Source organism: Paramisgurnus dabryanus, chromosome 8 (assembly GCF_030506205.2).
Source record: "Paramisgurnus dabryanus chromosome 8, PD_genome_1.1, whole genome shotgun sequence".
NCBI lineage: Eukaryota > Metazoa > Chordata > Actinopteri > Cypriniformes > Cobitidae > Paramisgurnus > Paramisgurnus dabryanus.
The window spans coordinates 4059637-4080806 of NC_133344.1; the positions used below are offsets into that span (position 1 = coordinate 4059637).

Here is a 21170-nt window from a genome sequence, read left to right on the forward strand (position 1 = left end):
CTTTTTAAAAATAAACTTGTGTTCAAAACTACTTAGAACACTATCTAAGGCCGCATCGAAAAGTAACTTGACATGTCTGCTGCCGTGTTGAATAAACAAAACTGCTTCGGTGTGTCGCATAGACGTCGTCATCGTCTTGCTGCCCCCTCCCCGTTCTGTGATTGGTTCCCTATTTCAGGGGGGGGGGATGGTCCTAAAGGCTCCACCAGACGGGACGAATTTAAAATCGTCGGCCGATTTTCCAACTCTGAGAGACCCCACACACGGCGATAAAACATCGCGGGTCTAACAGTTTTGGTCGTACAGTTAGTGGTGCGCCGCCACATGGCAAAATCAACACATCACACACGAACCGATTTGACTCCCGAGCAGTCCCAGGTCAGACGGGAAATCTCGCAAAATCTCTCGAGATCAAACGTGATTTCAGAGTAAACAATCATGGCAACAAAGAGGATGCTGTGGCGATAGTTTGCAGTTTGTTTTTATCCGAAAAAAAACGTTCTCAAAAGAAAAGGCGATGGTCAAAGAAGTGGAGACAAGACAACGCGAGCATGGACTATACTTGCTACATCATGATATGGAGGTGAGTTGTTGTGACCCGTGATTTTGTTTACATGACACCGGTACATCCTCGCTTCCTCGTCACCTCGCTTTCTGATTGGCTACACGTCACAGTCCACAGGCTGCATGCTCGTTTGTCCCCGGGAGACACCACACACGAGAAGAAATCGGGCCAAAAAATCCAACATGTTGGATATCCCCGATTTGAGATCGGAGCGGTCCCGAGGTGCTTCCGAGTAGACGAGAGCAGTCTAAACACACCACACACGGCAAGAATATCTGATCAGTTTATTTTACGATTATCGGAGCATCCTTAAGATTGTCGGAAGGGGTGAATCGGGGCTAAAATCGGCCTAATTATCCTGCCGTGTGAACCAGGCATTAGTTTCCATGCTAGACTTGCCATGTAAATAAATTTGCACGCAAGGCAGCATGGGGAAACCCAGGCTAACAGTTACCGATGTTAATTTGGGTTTTTGCTCTTTCCTGATCCAGACAGTTTTTGCCGTTGTTGTTTCAAAAGATGTCTTTCATTTTGTGGCTCATGTGCAGGTTGTCAATTCAGCAGGAAAGTTTGTTTGCCTCTGTTTACAGAGTGGATGTGAACACGCTGATGATGAATGATGTCTGCGTGAACATGTTGCGCAGTGGCATGCAAAACTCACTCACAGAAGAGGAGCAAAAATTGCTTGCGTACAATTATTACATCTGAGTTCAATGATTTGTTGAACATTTTTTATACAAATACATTGAGACAACTTAATATAGTGATTGGTATCAGGATGTGAGGAGACTTTCAACAAGCATAACTATAAATGTTTCTGGATCAAATCAAATATCCTGCCTTTAAATGACTGAAGACATGCAGAACACTGAGCAGAGGTCTAGTGCCCTGCAATCCCTCGGTGTGCTGCTGGGAGAAGTGGTTGTGTGCTCGCTGGTAAACACATAAAGGGGCGGTTTCCCAGACAGGGATTAGACTAGTCCTAGACTTAAACACTTTTAAGAGCTCTCCAAACTGATAACAACTTGCACTTACATATCTTAAAATACATCAGTGCCCATTGTTTTACCTCAAAATGCACACAGGTTATGTTTTTAGTAAGGCATGTTTTTTAAAACTAGTTATATATCCTAATTAAATTTATGCCTAGTCCTGGATTAAGCTCATCCTGGTCCGGGAAACCGCCCCATTGTGTAATAACACAATAACCTTACTGTTTTTTTCATGGGGCTAAATTGTACAGCAGTTTCGGTTCATAGAAGCTGAGCTTGAATCGATGCAATAAGTGTATTCATGCTGCGGAGATCAACAGATTTATTAACCGAGTGTGATTCGAGTGTGGACTGCTATGGTGGAAATTCAGCAATAATCTGATAGATTGAGACAAGACAAAATGAATGCTTAAAGAAAAATAATTTAATGTTTTACTTGCAAGGGCTTCAACATACAAAGCAATCAAATCAATGTATAGCAGAAGCAACTCTCAGTATTCTTGCTGGGCTTTTTATGAGCCTGCTTACCCCAAACCCCAAATAATTACTGTCCTCCTGGTCCCTGGGCATTAATTGGGTTATTTGCCCTCTAAGGTGGTTATTACCGGAATATTAAACAGTGCATTATACAGTCTGCCAAACACGTTTTTATATAATAATTTTAATAATTAAAATCAGTATTTTAAAGTGATAATCATGTCAAATGATAATCACCAAGTGTTACTACATCATTCTAAAGTAATTACTTCAATAGGATCAATATTCTATAGTAAAGATCATAGTTACCAACTAGTAATTCCTTTAGAAGGATGTAGTAACACTTGAATTATATTCATAGGTTTTTATATTTAAATTTACTGTCACATCTGTCTCGCGTGCACAATCTCTCTCCCTGAATGTGTACACGGATACAAAGAGGTGACAGTTATTTATGAAAACCTGAATATAGCCCTTACGAAAATGGTTTTACAGGAAAAAAAACATGGTTACTGTAGTAAAACACAATTTAATTTTAAAAATCATAGTTAAACCTTGACTTGTGTAGTAAAATCATGGTTTTGCTGATCACTACACAAAAACCATGGTTACTACACTTTTACCATAAAAAACATGTTTAATAAAGGGATGTATCATAATGTGTGTTATTAATTGTTCAATTCACTAAATTCCGTTGCAGTTCAATCGTCTCATGTAGGCAGTGTTTGAATCAACAGTAAATATCAACAAATATTTTAATGGACTGCATTTATATAGCGCTTTTAACAGACCTATGGACATCCAAAGCGCTTTACAAGTTTGCCTCACATTCACCCTTTCACGCACACATTTATACACCGACGGCGGTGTCAGCCATGCAAGGCGCCATCCAGCTCGTCGGACACCTCGACACTTGGTCCGGTGGAGCCGGGGATTGAACCACCAACCTTCCAGTTTGTAGACAACCTACATGAACCACTGAGCCACTCCCGCCCCTAATAGTTGGTGCAGATCATTACATAATATTTGGTGCAGATCATTACACTGTTTATCTTATATTGTGTACACTCTCACTCACTGTACACGAAACAACAGAGCAGTAAATCTGCCTCCAGATCTGCAGCCTCCTCATACTCACTTGTAAAGCAGTGAGCGTCTTATGTCTCCAGTACAGCAGGAGGCGCTGCAGCTCTTTAGTCCACAAATAAACTCACTAAAGAAAGAAAGAAAGAGCGCGCGTGTGTGATGTGTTTGTGTATTCTCAGTGTTTTTCTCTCTTGCGCGTTTCATTGACTTTAAACAGACTCTTGTTTCTGTGTATTTAAGTGTTGAGACGTTGATGATGAGATGTGCTGTAAATCAGTATGAACTGATCTGTCCATGCTGGATATATTGATGATTTCATCACAGAAATCTCTCAGCTGAAGAAAGAGGAGATTTAGCAATGAATCGAGAGGTTTGTACATCTTAACATCATTTACCTGAATCAGACAACATCAAATAATTTCTAATCTTACTGTCTGTGTGTGTTGTGTTGTCAGGATGTGGATTGTTGTGAATCTTCAGTGTATGTGACTGATGATGGGAGTCTGGATTCAGTGTGGATGAGCAGAGATCAGAGCCGCACACCACAGCCACTGCTGGACTCTAAACTCTCTGAAGAGAAATCCAGACACACACAGGACTCCGAGCTGAGTCTGACTTTACTCTGTTATACTGAGTCAAAGTCCACAGACACTCAGGACACTACAGTGTGTGACAGTAAACAGAGCTTACAGGAGGATCAAACCTCCACAGAGTCTCTGGATTCTGTCTGTAACGCTGGAGAACAGCAGCAGATCCTGCAGACCAAACTGAAGATGTGTTCAGTTAAACTCATCGACTGCACGAACCTCATGATGAAGATTAAAACTGAACCCACAGAAATCAAAACTGAACCCACAGAAATCAAAACTGAACCCACAGAAATTAAAACTGAACCCACAGAAGAGGAAGATCGCCCTGATGAAGATGATGACTTTATTACATCAGGTATGTCTCCTTAATTATTGTTGTGTTTTTAACATTTTTAACTGAGAGCACCTATTTTGGATTTTCAGTCACAAACTCACTAAGTTTAAGATATCTTTAAAATTTATTGAGCAACAGGTATGTAGGCTTAAAGGGTTAGTTCACCCTAAAATAATAATTTGATCATAAATCACTTACCTCCGTGTCGTTCTAAACCCCCAAGTGCTCCGATTGTCTTATGAACACATTTGTAGATATTTTTGATGAAGTTTGGGAGGCTTCTTTCTGTCCAAATGACTTCAGTTAGTTTCAAAATTCCCCAGAAAATAATGCAGGTCGTGCTCTTAAACAGGAAATAATATATGGAATTATTTGTGCATCTTTGAATAACTGTAAGAATATTTCCTTTAAATATAATTTTTGTCATATTAAGTTTTAAAGCTCACGTAACACACACTGTTTCTGCATTTCTGATGTTAATCTGGAGTACCTATAGAGTAGTATTACATTCTTTTTATCTCTGAAGAGTCTTTCAGGACACTCCACTACAAACAATTACACAAAGGAAATAGACAGCATTTGCACAAACACTGAGTGCATTTTCATGCACAGAATAAGCAGGGGCCTCATTTATAAAACTTTGCGTAGGATTTGCGTCAGAAGTGGCGTACGGATGAAACATAGGACGCGCGTACGCACAGAAATATTCGGATTTATAAAACCGTGCGCACGCACATCCTACGCATTTTTCCCTTAATAAATCACAATCAATTCTAAATGTAGCGCAGCTTTTGCGGCTTCATGACACGCCCATAGTTGCCCATAAATAGTCCGTGAAACGCCCACATTTAATATGCATTGAATGCGAAATCATGGCAAACACAGAGAGGAAATCAAAAAAACGTAACTTCACTCAATGTGAAGTAGAAGTTATCATTGGCGAGGTGGAAAAGAGGAGAAAATGTTGTTTGGAGGGCACAGTGTGGGCATTACGCATTGTGATGGGGCATTTTATTTCCATCCATTTAATTGCATCTGACAAGCTACAGATGTCGGTAATAATCGACGTGGAAATGGGACATTGTTCAGCGCAAATGTAATTTCTTGTTGCTTTCTGAATGGTTGAGACATACGCCATACATTGTTTTAACAAAAATAAAACACACTGAAGGCATATGCATGAATACCATAATTTCGTAGATTATGAAGATATGGTTTACTATGAAAACAACTTTCCCCAGTGGACAATTAATACATCTATCTATTTATTTATCTATCTATCTATATATCTCCTTAATTATCTATCTGTCTATGTAATTGCATCTATATCTGCTCCGCCAGACGGACACATTGACGAGAATATCAGTTTTGTACATTATTTCGTTCTGTTAACTATATTCTTTATGATGATGAATTGCACAACATGCCAATATTATTGCAGAACATATTTCACTTCTTTTTTAGCAAATATGTGTTCATTTGAATTTCTGTTGTAATTTTCGATTTGTTTATTGTTTTTCACTGCTGATCGATCAAACGGGTTTTCGTGTAGGCTGTTAATTGTAAGACTTGCTTTGTGAAGTCTTCATGTTATTTATGAGAGGCAGTGTTGTCATTTTTACTTTCACGTGTTTCTTCCATCTGCCGACGGTGTCGCCATTTCTCATTTCACCCGTTTTTGTGCGTACGCCTGGGTCAGAGCTTGCGTGACGGACTGCACATTTTCTCGTCAAGTTTGCTTTTTATAAATAACAAGTATTGCGTAGAGAGTGTCGTACGCCTTCTTTTGTGCGTACGCAACGTTTATAAATGAGGCCCCTGATTACTATCAAAAATCTGCTTATAGAAAACTGTTTTCATGCGTTTACATGCAAATCAATAATCTGGCTATGCAGACAACTGCGCTTACATGGGACTTGAAGAATTCAAGAAGTTTTCTCACTGGCAGTAACTTCACCACCTATAGTACATAATAGTTGATCAAAAAGCCGACGGCATATATCTGTCTAAAGTTATATTGTTGTATCTCTTCTCGGGTCTACAGAACCTGTAAATGTAACATGAGCTTCTATTTTAACAGTTTCTCTGCCAACTGCTTTAGTCGAGAGGAGACTTTTATACGTTACTTTGTGCTTCTGCGTGTGACGTTTATCTTTCATCTTTCTGTGCAAAAATATCGATACAGCTAACTATCATGTTAGTTAGCTGTATCGATAGTGTATCGGTATTTTGATCTCTACTATCGATGTTTTAAAACCCATCAAATGCCTTTGTGTGCGTCAAACGACCTCCTCCGCCACTGCTGTAGTTGTCACTGTCCAGTTGTCTGGACATGATTGTATCATATCATGACCCATGTATCGTGATACGTATTGTATCGGGAGGGCCTTGCCAATACCGTAGCGTAGATCACGTTATCAGTTTATTAAGCATAATTGGCGTAAGTCTGTGCATGTAAACGCACTCACTGTCGTTTTCTCTTCTTTTATTTTTAATTCTTCCCAGAACAAAAAGCAGTGGAGCATTTTCGTCACCCTAATGTTGGATTCCTGTTTTTTTGTTTGTTCTAAACTTTGTTTGCAATGGTGGATTGGCTACTTTTCTTCACTTATCCAAATTTTTTTATTTACTGTAAATGTTGCACATCAGTGATGCCCTGAATAATTTAAACAATAATTTGTATTGCGTGTCGGAACACGGTCAATACTTTGAAAGCTCCGCGGACACGTGCGCCAAACTCAGGGAAAAGGTACACCTCGCCTTCGTGTAGCGAGCCCCCTTGTCACTAGGGCTGTCACTTTTTATTCGATATTCGAATATGCATTCGAACATGACGTGAAATATCCGTATTCGAACTATAAATAAACCAACCGGTTTTTTAAATGCCATAGCGCATTTTTTACAGTAACACCTCGTAATAGGAATGAGGCTGAGAGTGAGACCGACGACTGCAACTGTGCGCAAGAGAGGGAATCAAATGGGACTAAAATGAACCTCATGTGCATGTCAAGATAGAATTATAGTTTGTATATAAAATTACATATTGTTTATAGTGTTAAATATTATAGCAGAATAAAAAGCTTGTGTTAATACGTTCGCATTATGAAATTAGCATGAATGAAGATAATTTCATCATTTTTACAACGCAATGTAAAGCTTTATATTAAACGACAGCATTTGTCTTGTAAACGGATTTTAAATGATCATGTGCTGACTGTCGCGCGTCACATAGACGACAGAGTCAAGTGAGATCTGATTAACTCATCTATAAGTTTAATTTCATCTCAAGTATCAAAGGGTTTGTGCTCTCTATCATTGAAAACGGGCAAGCAAACAGCACGCGCAGGGTTAATGTACTTGTGATTGACGGCTCACAAACGCGGGGGATAGGCTATGTATGTATGTGTGCTTGTTGTCAATGACAGTTCTGGGCACAAACACGCTCAAGCGCGGGATATGTGTGCTTGTCAATGATGGGCATTAAATCCGCGAAATTCCGCGGAGTTTTCTGCCGAAATCTGCGGGCGCGAATTCCGTTTGCGTCTGTCTATATACTCCTGCTGCTATTTAAGTTGTCACGTTATTGTTTGTAACTGTTCTTAATCATTTTTTTATATATATATAAGTTTGTTATTCATAAGTTGATAACCTGCTGTTTCAAACATTAAGTAAAAAGTAATCCAGACAACCCTGTGTATGACTGTCACTGTTAATAATTTTGTGATTGAATCTCCATTACGGAGGGTTTTTGATGCGCGTGGGGGGCGGCGCCTAGATATTCGAATATATTCGGATACATTGCATGATATTCGAAATCCGTTCGAATTAGATTTTTCTCAAAAGTGACAGCCCTACTTGTCACGTACTTGATGTAGGCACGGATACAATGATGTTGCCGGAAAAGTGGATCATGGAGACATTTTAATCATTCACGATATCGTCATATCGCTCACCCATATCCATTTATTCGCAACACACGCTCCGGACCCTTGCTTTAAATATCCCATCACTAACAATGACCCAGCTGTAATAACAGGACTGACACCTGTCTTCTGTCTTATGTGTGAATCTAGAAAAATATACAGAATCTCAATTCTTCATCCTTCTTTGTGTAAATAAGAGTGAAAAGACAATTTATTTGTTTCATGGTTCTTTCAGATGTGAAGAGTGATTCATGTTTGGATATAGAAATAACGTCCTCAACATCAAAAGAGCGACTGACAGCACAAACTCTTTCCTGCATCACCTGTGGAAAGACATTCAGCTCACAGAGACATTTAGAGAGACATGAGAGAAAACACACAGAACAGAAACTCTTCACCAGATCTGAGATCAGCTTTACTACCTTACAAGAGAAGAAACTTCATTCAGAAGACCACAGAGAGAAGAGGAAGAAAAAGAAGAAGAAGAAGAAGAAGCAGTTTCACTGTGAGCAGTGTGGGAGGATTTTTGTCTGTTCCTCTAATCTAAATGTTCACATGAGGACACACAGTGGTGAAAAGCCTTTCAACTGCACTGAATGTGGAAAATACTTCAGAACCAAACAAAATCTTGATATTCATCAGAGACTTCATACAGGTGAAAAACCTTTCAAATGCTCTCAGTGTGACAAGACGTTTGCTTGTTCAAGTAACTTAAAAAAACACAAAATTGTTCATACTGGGGAGAAACCTTATCACTGTAGTCTCTGTGGAAAGAGTTTTGGACAACGGAGTACATTACTAAATCACAAGAGACTTCATACAGGTGAAAAACCTTTCAAATGCTCTCAGTGTGACAAGACGTTTGCTTGTTCAAGTAGCTTAATAAACCACGAAAGAGTTCATACTGGAGAGAAACCTTATCACTGTAGTCTCTGTGGGAAGAGTTTTAGTCAACTGTCACCCTTAATAAGGCACCAGAGAATTCATACAGGTGAAAAACCTTACAAATGCTCTCAGTGTGACATGACTTTTTCTAAGTCAGATCACTTAAAATCTCATCAGAGACTTCATACTGGAAAGAAACTTTAAAAGAACAGTATGTAAGAAATTTATATAAATTAATCATAAAATGGCCCTGATATGTCACTAGACATTAAGAATTAATTTTCATTTCAAATATTTATATCACTGACAACAGTGGCCTGGCAAGGATATTGTCATTTAAAAAGTGGAGTTGCAGTCCTCAACTGATGTTTATGTTGTCATTTTGCGTATTGGCCACTAGTTGTGTGATTGCAGTATCAGTTTTAGCCACAAGGTTTGTGATTGCAAGATTGAAAGGTCACGTTTTCCTAATGCTATTTTTTAAACCCTGGTTAGAGTGTAATGTTGCTATAACAGCATAAATAATACTTGTAAAATAAAATGATAAAGCTTACTGCTAGGCGATATATTTTCTTTAACAGAATTCGCAGAATTCTACAGCGAACGGCCGGTTTGGACTACAGACCTCTACTTCCTGTTTTAATGACTACAGTAGAACAGTTTTTGACTAAACCCACCCCACAGGAATATGTCAGTCGCCAGCTAAGCTAACGGCAAGCTAATCAGCCCGTTTTGAGGACAGTGAAAACAGCGCTATAGAGATAAGTAAATTATGTGACCTCTAAGCACAAGAGATTCCATACAGGTGAAAAACCCTTAAGTGTGACAAGACGTTTGCTCTGTCAGTCACTTCCCTTCTGAAAAAAAAAACCTAAAACCTTTACAGAAATTCCTAATGGTTTCCATTAGCTTTTACCATTAAAACCACTACAAAATATCTTCCTTTTAGCTAATTAAACGTCTGACCGAACATCTTAAACTATCTGCGCCTAGCAGCGTCTGCGGCCCACATGATGACCTGACATGATGTCAGTGCCTTAAAATTAGCAGTTTAGGTGCCAAGCTGTTAAAAAGTGTGTGTGTGTGTATGTGTCCGGGAGCAAACAAACTGTTCATAATAGTGTTAATAAAATATGAAAAACAACATGAATTAACACATTTATCATTTTTATGTCACATTTATCTCTTTAAGGAACTCGTTAATTTTATATTGTGTGCTATGTGATTTTTCTAATTGGTTTTAAAGTCTTATTGTCATGGGACCACAATGTCATCAATTGTTCATTAACTTTGGTTGGTATAGAAACACACTGAGAAAGAAACTGTTCAGATTATTCAGTAAATGCTTTGTTCATTTTTACAATGATTTCGTCTCCTGAATTCTGCCATAGGCCTTTTCTTTGGGCTGGTAAATGAAAGTTTACTTAATTATTGAGTATTTTCAACTATATTGTATGGCATAATAGCACTAATGGGAGTACTTCGACTCAGCGCAGTAACACCCTCCCTCTCCCATTTTGAGAGGGAGAAGGGGAGCGGACTTTTCCAGTAGCGCCTCACTGCAGAACGTGACATCCAGGGGGCGGGGTTGGATTTAGATCCTGGGGCGGAGCTGGATCCCGATCCAGAGATCCCATTGGTCGGCAGTTTTACCACAAGACACGTCATACACGTGTTGCTGCGTTACCATTTCCGCATTAAGTCGTAACTAAATTAAGTTATTATTTTGACATAAAAACTAACTTTACTTATGACTACAATAAAAGTAGTGCCTTTAGGGTGAAATGTAAGTTTTTGCTATAATGTTTTGGAGTAAAACATTTCGGGTAAGCCTACTATGAGTAATCTTACCACATGCAGTTTAAGACTTATTAATGGATACAGTATAAATATGCGTAATTATTAAAATATATATGGACTTTGAACTTGTTTTAACACGTCTTTGCTTACAGCCATTAGGAAACAGGTTTCCCTCGTAGATGGTTTACTTTTTTTTATTTGCTAATAAAAGATATCAAATAAATTTGTTTTTATATTTACTCGTATAGGAATAGCTGTGTTATAAGTGGGATAATGTACAAATAAATCCCTTCAGTGATATCAAACTGTCGGGAGCATGTCTGTACCTCTCCTTACACCTAACTGTGATACTTTCTAAATTATGAATCTTTCTCAACTATATTATTAATCAAACGTACACTTAAATTGATAAGAGCAAACGTTGGCGACCACAGGTTGCAACTAATTGCGGGCTGCAACAACGCAAATATACTGGTTCATTTGGCAGAACAAAGTATATAAAGTGGGAGGAGTTGGATCTAGATCCAACCCCGCCCCCTGGATGTTTTGTTCCGCAGTGAGGACCATCTCGACTTTTCAGGCGAGTTGAAGTACTCCCAAAAGTGCTATTACGCCATAAAATATAGTTCCTTTTTTAAATCCGCTTAGAAAAGCGCTACGTTTTATCTTGTACCACCAAACTTGCTCGTATAACTACTCGTCTTAAATAGGAAAAACGTTGATGTGTGTGGTCACTTCTAACTTTATCTCTGTTTGATACCATTGAATGAATGGGGTTAAGTTAAATGCTATCGAAGTGTCGCAGGGCGCTCCAGCGCTTACGTGTAGTGTTGTTTTTGGCGGCCTGTTTTAATTTTAGTTTTAGTCTAGTCTTTGTGTCAAGCTGACATTTTAGTTTTTATTAGTTTTAGTCAGTTCATACTCTTTTTAGTCTAGTCAAGTTTTAGTCGACTAAAAGTCTGGGCATTTTAGTCTTATTTTAGTCAGAATTATCCTTGACTATTTTTGTCTAGTTTTAGTCGACGACAACTGGTGACATTTTTAGTCTAGTTTTAGTCAATGAAAATTGTATTTTAGTCTCTTTTTAGTAATGCAATTCTATTTAACCCAGTCAATATAGTATAAGTACCTAGCAGTAGTATAGACAAAACCAAAATTTTCATAGATATAAGAATACATCCATTTCAGACATGGAAGATGCTCTTATTGGAATTTACTTGATTTGAAGATATATATATATATATATATATATATATATATATATATATATATATATATATATATATATATATATATATATATATATATATATATATATATATATATATATATATATATATATATATTTTACTTAATTTTATTTAACCTTGACTGTAGGTAAAGAGTCTACATTAAAGTCTACATAATCAAAACAGAGTAGTCTAAGCAGAAACACACACAGGGCCACTGCTGGTCCGATGGGTGCCATAAGCTGACTTTTACGGTGGTGCCACCTTTAGTTAAAAAACAACAACAAAATCACAACTATAGTAGGCTATGTGTGAGAATAGCACTTTATTAAAATGTTATAGCACTTTATTAAAATGCTATTGTTATCATTTATAATTGTATTTTGACAGCAACACAAACTACAATTATACAAATATGCAATATAGTATATCTGTATTTGTTTTGCAAATAGCACTATAATGTGACAAAGCTAATTTTACGTGTCAGTATAAATCCAAACAATTTTGGAGAATTACTAAATATCTTTCTTGTAAGTTGTAAGTAAATTAAAAGCCAGCTTTGAGAAACATCAGATGTCTATTAACAAAAGCAAAAGTTTGTATGTATGGTTATGTTCTTAATAATACAGCTGTTTGATTGATTTAACACTCAAGCATTTAGTTAAGCAAGTTTAGTTAATTCAAATAATAAATAAGGACACAGACCCTTGTTGTTAGCACATAAGTTATAAAACAACGTCTTTAGCATATATATATTTACTATGCTTCAAAACACAACGCAGCACATGTCATTTAAACGATTGAAGATGCAAACTGGTACATTGTTATATTATTTAAATCACACAGATGAGTTCGCGGTGCCAGCAGTCAACTTTATACATATTAACAGACTTGTGAACTCACCTGAAAACGATGCAGGGGTTTCCTTTTGGACTTTTAGTTTCCATTTGAAGACTTAATGCAGCGGTGTACTCGCGGGCGCAGCTGTCCATCAAAAGTGACGTGTCGCGTGTTACTGCGCAAACGGATTGCGTATGATATCAAAGCATCGCGAGAACAGACTGCTCTGCATGCTTTCTAATCGCTCTCGCGGTACGTTTACGTATTTTTGCGGATCGATTTGCAGAGCGCCATTGAACACACATGATAATTTGCAGTCAGGTGGCGGGGTGCCAGGAGATGGCTAGACGAAATAACGTTATAACATTTCGTCTCGTCTCGTTTTGGTCAACGAAAATGAAGACACATTTTAGCATAGTTTTTATTTAGTAAACCACTTTTAGTCTCGTTTTTATTCGTCAACAATTTTGTATTATACATTTTATTATAGTTTTTGTCACATGACCAGCATTTACGTTGCGTCTCGTCTCTTTTTCGTCACGTGATAAAGGTTCGTTGACGAGGATATTTCGTCATACTTTTCGTTGACGAAAGCAACACTACTTACGTGCACGCACACAGATGATAGAGGGATGTATCAACAATTCTTAGTTAAGGTAATAACATAGTTTAATATTGAAAATGAGTAGACTATTCCTTTAAGGAGCTTTATTTTGATTACTTCTGCATGCATGAGCATTTGCCGGTATTTGCGTGGTCTACAATAAACAGAAACAAAATACAATAATAAATTATCTCTTATAAACAATATTACAAATAACTTCAGGCATTATACTGTACAAAGATAAGATACAAAGATGTACAAGGATAACTGCCACTCTGTTAAGTTATTAAATATCAGGTAAATAGAAGAACATAATAACACAACAATATTACCTCGATTCAATACTTAACCTGACTCGAAATTAGTGTACAAGCAATTACATATCACCTTTCCAACACAGCAACAACACGTTTAGACCCTTGCCTAACAGTTACCGATGTTAATTTGGGTTTTTGCTCTTTCCTGATCCAGACAGTTTTTGCCGTTGTTTTTTCAAAATATGTCTTTCGTTTTGTGGCTCATGTGCAGGTTGTCAATTCAGCAGTAAAGTTTGTTTGCCTCTGTTTACAGAGCGGACGTGAACGCGCTGATAATGTATGATGTCTGCGTGAACAGTTTGTGCAGTGGCATACAAAACACACTCACAGAAGAGGAGCAAAAATTGCATGCGTCCAATTATTGCATCTGAGTTCAATGATTTGTTGGACACATTTTTTATACAAATACATTTAGACAACTTAACATAGTGATTGGTATCAGGATGTGAGGAGACTTTCAACAAGCATAACTATAAATGTTTCTGGATCAAATCAAATATCCTGCCTTTAAATGACTGAAGACCTGCAGAACACTGAGCAGAGGTCTAGTGCCCTGCAATCCCTCGGTGTGCTGCTGGGAGAAGTGGTTGTGTGCTCGCTGTTAAAACATAAAGTGTAATAACACAATAACCTTACTGTTTTTTTCATGGGGCTAAATTGTACAGCAGTTTCGGTTCATAGAAGCTGAGCTTGAATCGATGCAATAAGTGTATTCATGCTGCGGAGATCAACAGATTTATTAACTGAGTGTGATTCGACTGTGTAGACTGCTGTGGTGGAAATTCAGCAATATCCTGATAGACTGAGACAAGACAGAATGAATGCTTAAAGAAGAAGAATTTAATGTTTTACTTGCAAGGGCTTCAACATACAAAGCAATCAAATCAATGTATAGCAGAAGCAACTCTCAGTATTCTTGCTGGGCTTTTTATGAGCCTGCTTACCCCAAACCCCAAATACTTACTGTCCTCCTGGTCTCTGGGCATTAATTAGGTTATTTTGCCCTGGTTAAGGTGGTTATTACCGGAATATTAAACAGTGCATTATACAGTCTGCCAAACATGTTTTTTCAAATAATAATTTTAATAATCTGCCACCGAGCGACGGCTTGTGGTACCATCTCAAAAAGGGAAGAAAACACTAACGCGTACCTTCTCAGGAACTGTCCCACAACTGTGGAATGATCTGCCGGTCGTGACACGATCTGCTGACACTGTAGCTGTCTTTAAGACTCGGCTAAAAACCCATCTCTTCCGCCATTACCTAACTTCCTAACTACAGATTTACTATCTTTCTTTAGTTACCCTTCTCTTTATCTCTTTCTCTATTTACCTTCCTCTTTATCTAAAAAAAAAAAAAATACTAACATACCCTTGGCTATGTATATTGTGTTGGACTTGATGAGACTATTTCCAGTGCACTTATGTATTGCTGTTCTTATGTTGCCATAATTGCTGCTTTTGTTTACCTCACTTGTAAGTCGCTTTGGACAAAAGCGTCTGCTAAATGACAAAATGTAAATGTAAATGTAATAATTAAAATCAGTATTTTAAAGTGATAATCATGTCAAATGATAATCATCAAGTGTTACTACATCATTCTAAAGTAATTACTTCAATAGGATCAATATTCTATAATAAAGATCATAGTTACCAACTAGTACTTCCTTTAGAAGGATGTAGTAACACTTGAATAATATTCATAGATTTTAAATTTACTGTCACATCTGTCTCGCGTGCACAATCTCTGTCCCTGAATGTGTACACGGATACAAAGAGATGACAGTAATTTATGAAAATCTGAATATAGCTTAGCCCTTACGAAAATGGTTTTACAAAAAAAAACATGGTTACTGTAGTAAAACACAATTTAATTTTAAAAATCATAGTTAAACCTTGACTAGTGTAGTAAAATCATGGTTTTGCTGATAGTAATCACTACACAAAAACCATAGTTACTACACTTTTATCATAAAAAACATGTTTAATAAAGGGAGATACCATAATGTGTGTTGTTAATTGTTCAATTCACTAAATTTCGTTGCAGTTCAATCATCTTCTGTAGGCAGTGTTTGAATCAACAGTGACTTATATTTTAATATTTGGTGCAGATCATTACACTGTTTATCTTATATATATATCGTGTACACTCTCACTCACTGTACACCCTACTGACACACCAGAAACAACAGAGCCGTAAATCTGCCTCCAGATCTGCAGCCTCCTCATACTCACTTGTAAAGCAGTGAGCGTCTTCTGTCTCCAGTACAGCAGGAGGCGCTGCAACTCTTTAGTCTGCAGATAAACTCACTAAAGAAAGAAAGAAAGAGAGCGCGTGTGTGATGTGTTTGTGTATCCTCAGTGTTTTTCTCTCTTGCGTGTTTCGTTGAGTGTAAACAGAGTCTTGTCTCTGTGTATTTAAGTGTTGAGACGTTGATGTTGAGATGTGCTGTAAATGAGTAGGAACTGATCTGTCCATGCTGGATATATTGATGATTTCATCACAGAAATCTCTCAGCTGAAGAAAGAGGTGGTGTTACTGGAGACAATGCTGAGGTCAAGAGGAGATTTAGCAATTAATCGAGAGGTTTGTACAGCTTAAACATCATTTACCTGAATCAGACAACATCAAATCATTTCTAATCTTACTGTCTGTGTGTGTTGTGTTTTCAGGATGTGGATTGTTGTGAATCTTCAGTGTATGTGACTGATGATGGGAGTCTGGATTCAGTGTGGATGAGCAGAGATCAGAGCCGCACACCACAGCCACTGCTGGACTCTAAACTCTCTGAAGAGAAATCCAGACACACACAGGACTCCAAGCTCAGTCTGACTTTACTCTCAGAAATCAAAACTGAACCCACAGAAATCAAAACTGAACCCACAGAAATCAAAACTGAACCCACAGAAATCAAAACTGAACCCACAGAAATCAAAACTGAACCCACAGAAGAGGAAGATCGCACTGATGAAGATGATGACTTTATTCCATCAGGTATGTCTCCTTAATTATTATGGTGTTTTTAACTGGGAGCACCTATTTTGGGTTTTCAGTCACAATCTCACTGAGTTTAGGATACCTTTAATATTTATTGAGCAACAGGTATGTAGGCTTAAAGCGTCAGACTCAGTTCACCCTAAAATAATAATTTGATCATAAATCACTTACCTCTGTGTCATTCTAAACCCCCAAGTGCTCTTATGAACACATTTGTAGATATTTTTGATGAAGTTCTGGAGGCTTCTTTCTGTCCAACTGACTTCAGTTAGTTTCAAAATTCCCCAGAAAATAATGAAGGATGTGCTCTTAAACAGGAAATAATATATGGAGTTATTTGTGCATCTTTGAATAACTGTAAGAATATTTCCTTTAAATATAATTTTTGTCATATAAAGTTTTAAAGCTCACGTAACACACACTGTTTCTGCATTTCTGATGTTAATCTGGAGTACCTATAGAGTAGTATTACATCCTTTTTATCTCTGAAGAGTCTTTCATGACAATCCACTACAAACAATTACACAAAGGAAATAGACAGCATTTGCACAAACACTGAGTGCGTTTACATGCACAGCATAGGCGGATAACCATCAAAAATCTGCTTATTATAGAAAACTGTTTTCATGCGTTTACATGCAAATCAATAATCTGGCTATGCAGACAACTGAGCTTACATGGGACTTGAAGAATTCAAGAAGTTTTCTCGCTGACAGTGACTTCACCACCTATAGTACATAATAGTTGATCAAAAGGCCGACGGCATATATCTGTCTAAAGCTATATTGTTGTATCTTCTCGGATCTGCAGAACCTGTAAATGTAACATGAGCTTCTATTTTAACAGTTTCTCTGCCAACTGCTTTAGTCGAGCGGAGACTTTTATATGTTACTTTGCGCTTACTTCCGCGTTCTAACCCTAACAAAAATCATGATAACTATCATGATAGTTAGCTGTATCGATAGTGTATCGGTATTTTGATCTCTACTATCGATATTTTAAAAACATCAAATCCCTCTGTGTGGGTCAAACGACCTCCTCCGCCACTGCTGTAGTTGTCACTGTCCAGTTGTCTGGACATGATTGTATCGTATCATGACCCATGTATCGTGATACGTATTGTATCGGAAGGCCCTTGCCAATACCCAGCCCTAGCGTAGATCACGTTATCAGTTTATTAAGCATAATTGGCGTAAGACTGTGCATGTAAACGCACTCACTGTCGTTTTCTCTTCTTTTATTTTTAATTCTTCCAAGAACAAAAAGCTGTGGAGCAGTTTCGTCACCCTAATGTTTGATTCCTGTTTTTTTGTTTGTCCTAAACTTTGTTTGCAATGGTGAATTGGCTACTTTTCTTCAATTATCCTAATTTTTTTTATTTACTGTAAATGTTGCAAATCAGTGATGCCCTGAATAATTTAAACAATAATTTGTATTGCGTGTCGGAACACAGTCAATACTTTGAAAGCTCCGCGGACACGTGCGGCGAACGCGGGGAAAAGGTACACCTCGCCTTCGTGTAGCGAGCCCCCTTGTCACGTACTTGATGTAGGCACGGATACAATGATGTTTCCGAAAAAGTGGATCATGGAGACATTTTAATCATTCACGATATCGTCATATCGCTCACCCATATCCATTTTTTCGCAACACACGCTCCGGACCCTTGCTTTAAATATCCCATCACTAACAATGATCCAGCTGTATTAACAGGACTGACACCTGACTTCTGTCTTATGTGTGAATCTAGAAAAATATACAGAATCTCAATTCTTCATCCTTCTTTGTGTAAATAAGATTGAAAAGACAATTTATTTGTTTCATGTTTCTTTCAGGTGTGAAGAGTGATGCATGTCTGGATATAGAAATATCGTCCTCAACATCAAAAGAGCGACTGACAGCACAAACTCTTTCCTGCATCACCTGTGGAAAGACATTCAGCTCACAGAGACATTTAGAGAGACATGAGAGAAAACACACAGAACAGAAACTCTTCACCAGATCTGAGATCAGCTTTACTACCTTACAAGAGAAGAAACTTCATTCAGAAGAACACAGAGAGAAGAAGAAGAAGAAGAAGAAGAAGAAGAAGCAGCAGCAGCAGTTTCACTGTGAGCAGTGTGGGATGATTTGTGTCTCTTCCTCTAAACTAAATATTCACATGAGGATACACAGTGGTGAAAAGCCTTTCAACTGCACTGAATGTGGAAATTACTTTAATACCAAACACAATCTTAAAGTTCATCAGAGAATTCACACAGGAGAAAAACCTTACAAATGTCCTCACTGTGAGAAGAGATTTAGCTGTAAATATAATCGGAAGAGACATGTGCGTTCACACACCAATGAGAGACCGTATCAGTGCAGTGAATGTCACAAAACCTTTAGGGATTCAAGTTCATTAAAAAAACACCAGAATACTCACATTAAAGAGAAACTCTATCAGTGTTCACACTGTGATAAATGTTACGGTTATAAATATCAGCTGATTACCCATCAGAGAGTTCATACTGTAGAGAAACCTTACGTCTGCGCTCATTGTGGAAAGAGCTTCACTAATTCAACTAATTTAAGAGTTCATCAAAGAGTTCATACTGGAGAGAAACCTTATCAATGTAGTGTCTGTGGGAAAAGTTTTAGTCTAAAGCATACACTACTAAAGCACAAGGTAATTCATACAGGTGAAAAACCTTTCAAATGCTCTCAGTGTGACAAGACTTTTGGTTATTCAAGTAATTTAAAATACCATCAGAGAGTTCATACTGGAGAGAAACCTTAAAGGAACAGTATGTAAGAAATGTATATCAATTAATCATAAAATGGCCATGATATGTCACTAGACATTAAGAATTAATTTTCATTTCAAATATTTATATCACTGACATCAGTGGCCTGGCAAGGATATTGTCATTTAAAAAGTGGAGTTGCAGTCCTCAACTGATGTTTATGTTGTCATTTTGCGTATTGGCCACTAGTTGTGTGATTGCAGTACCAGTTTTGGCCACAATCCTACATACTGTTCCTTTAACACTGTAATGTTTGTGGGAATATTTTTAGTCAACAGTGAAACTAACTTAAAGGTCATGTTTTCCTAATCCTATTTTTTAAACCCTAGTTAGAGTGTAATGTTGCTATAATAGCATAAATAATACTTGTAAAATGATAAAGCTCACTGCCAGGCGATATATTTTCTTTAACAGAATTCGCCTTTCACAGCTTACAGCGAACGGCCGGTTTGGACTACAGACCTCTACTTCCTGTTTTAATGACTACAATAGAACAGTTTTTGACTAAACCCCGCCCACAGGAATATGTCAGTCGCCAGCTAAGCTAACGGCAAGCTAATCAGCCTGTTTTGAGGACAGCGAAAACAGCGCTATACAGATAAGTAAATTATGTGACCTCTAAGCACAATAGATTCCATACAGGTGAAAAACCCTTAAGTGTGACAAGACGTTTGCTCTGTCAGTCACTTCCCTTCTGAAAAAAAAAACAACAATAAAACCTTTACAGAAATTCCGTATGGTTTCCATTAGCTTTTACCATTAAAACCACTACAAAATATCTTCCTTTGAACTAATTAAACGTCTGACCGAACATTTTAAACTGTCAGTGCCTTAAAATTAGCAGTTTAGGTGCCAAGCTGTTAAAAAGTGTATGTGTGTATGTGTCCGGGAGCAAACAAACTGTTCATAATAGTGTTAATAAAATATGAAAAACAACATGAATTAACACATTTATCATTTGTATGTCACATTTATCTCTTTTAAGAACTCATTAATTTTATATTGTGTGCTATGTGATTTTTCTAATTGGTTTTAAGTATTTATGTCATGGGACCACAATGTGATTAATTGTTCATTTAAGAAAGGAACTGTTCAGATTATTCAGTAAATTCTTTGTTCATTTTTACAATGATTATGTCTTCTGACTTCTGCTATAGGCCTATTCTCTTGGCTGGTAAATGAAAGTTTACATAATTATTCAGTATTTTGTCAGTCTTTTTATTCTTTCTATGAAAGTTAAAGGACCTGTTATTGCATTGATATCATCTTGTCCAGATGCACAGTGTGATGTGGTAGCACAATAGAAATGAACTGCAAGAGCTTGTTGAGGGATAAAGACTGATGAGAGGAACACCACTATTTGAGTATATGTTGCATAAATGGACAAGTTTGTCACACTCAGTGCACAGATACCATATATTGTATAACAGGTTTCTTTTTACTTTATTATTATTATGACGATCACAGTTAAATGTAATGTGGTAATTAAAAAGGAAGAATGTCATTGTACAGGTAAATTTACAGATGAAAATAAGGCTTTATACTTCAACTGCACGTTTCATTTTCATATATTTATAAGAGAATAGTTTATCAGAAAACGAAAATTAACCATGGTTTTACTACAACAACAAAATACATGGTAACTGCAGTAAAACAATTTTAAAAATTGTAGTTAAACCTTGACTAGTGTAGTAAAATCATGGTTTTGCTGATAGTAATCACTACACAAAAACCATTGTTACTAA

General features: G+C 37.3%; 1 protein-coding gene across 1 annotated transcript; it reads left to right on the forward strand.

The window, feature by feature from the left end:
* The first annotated feature begins 15968 nt into the window (after positions 1 to 15968).
* On the forward strand, positions 15969 to 19418 carry LOC141282448 (uncharacterized). Its single transcript, XM_073815421.1, has 3 exons — positions 15969 to 16228; positions 16315 to 16636; positions 18475 to 19418. Exons 1-3 carry the CDS (start codon positions 16190 to 16192, stop codon positions 19416 to 19418), a joined length of 1305 nt encoding a protein of 434 aa, XP_073671522.1. The 5' UTR covers positions 15969 to 16189.
* The last annotated feature ends 1752 nt before the right edge of the window (positions 19419 to 21170 follow it).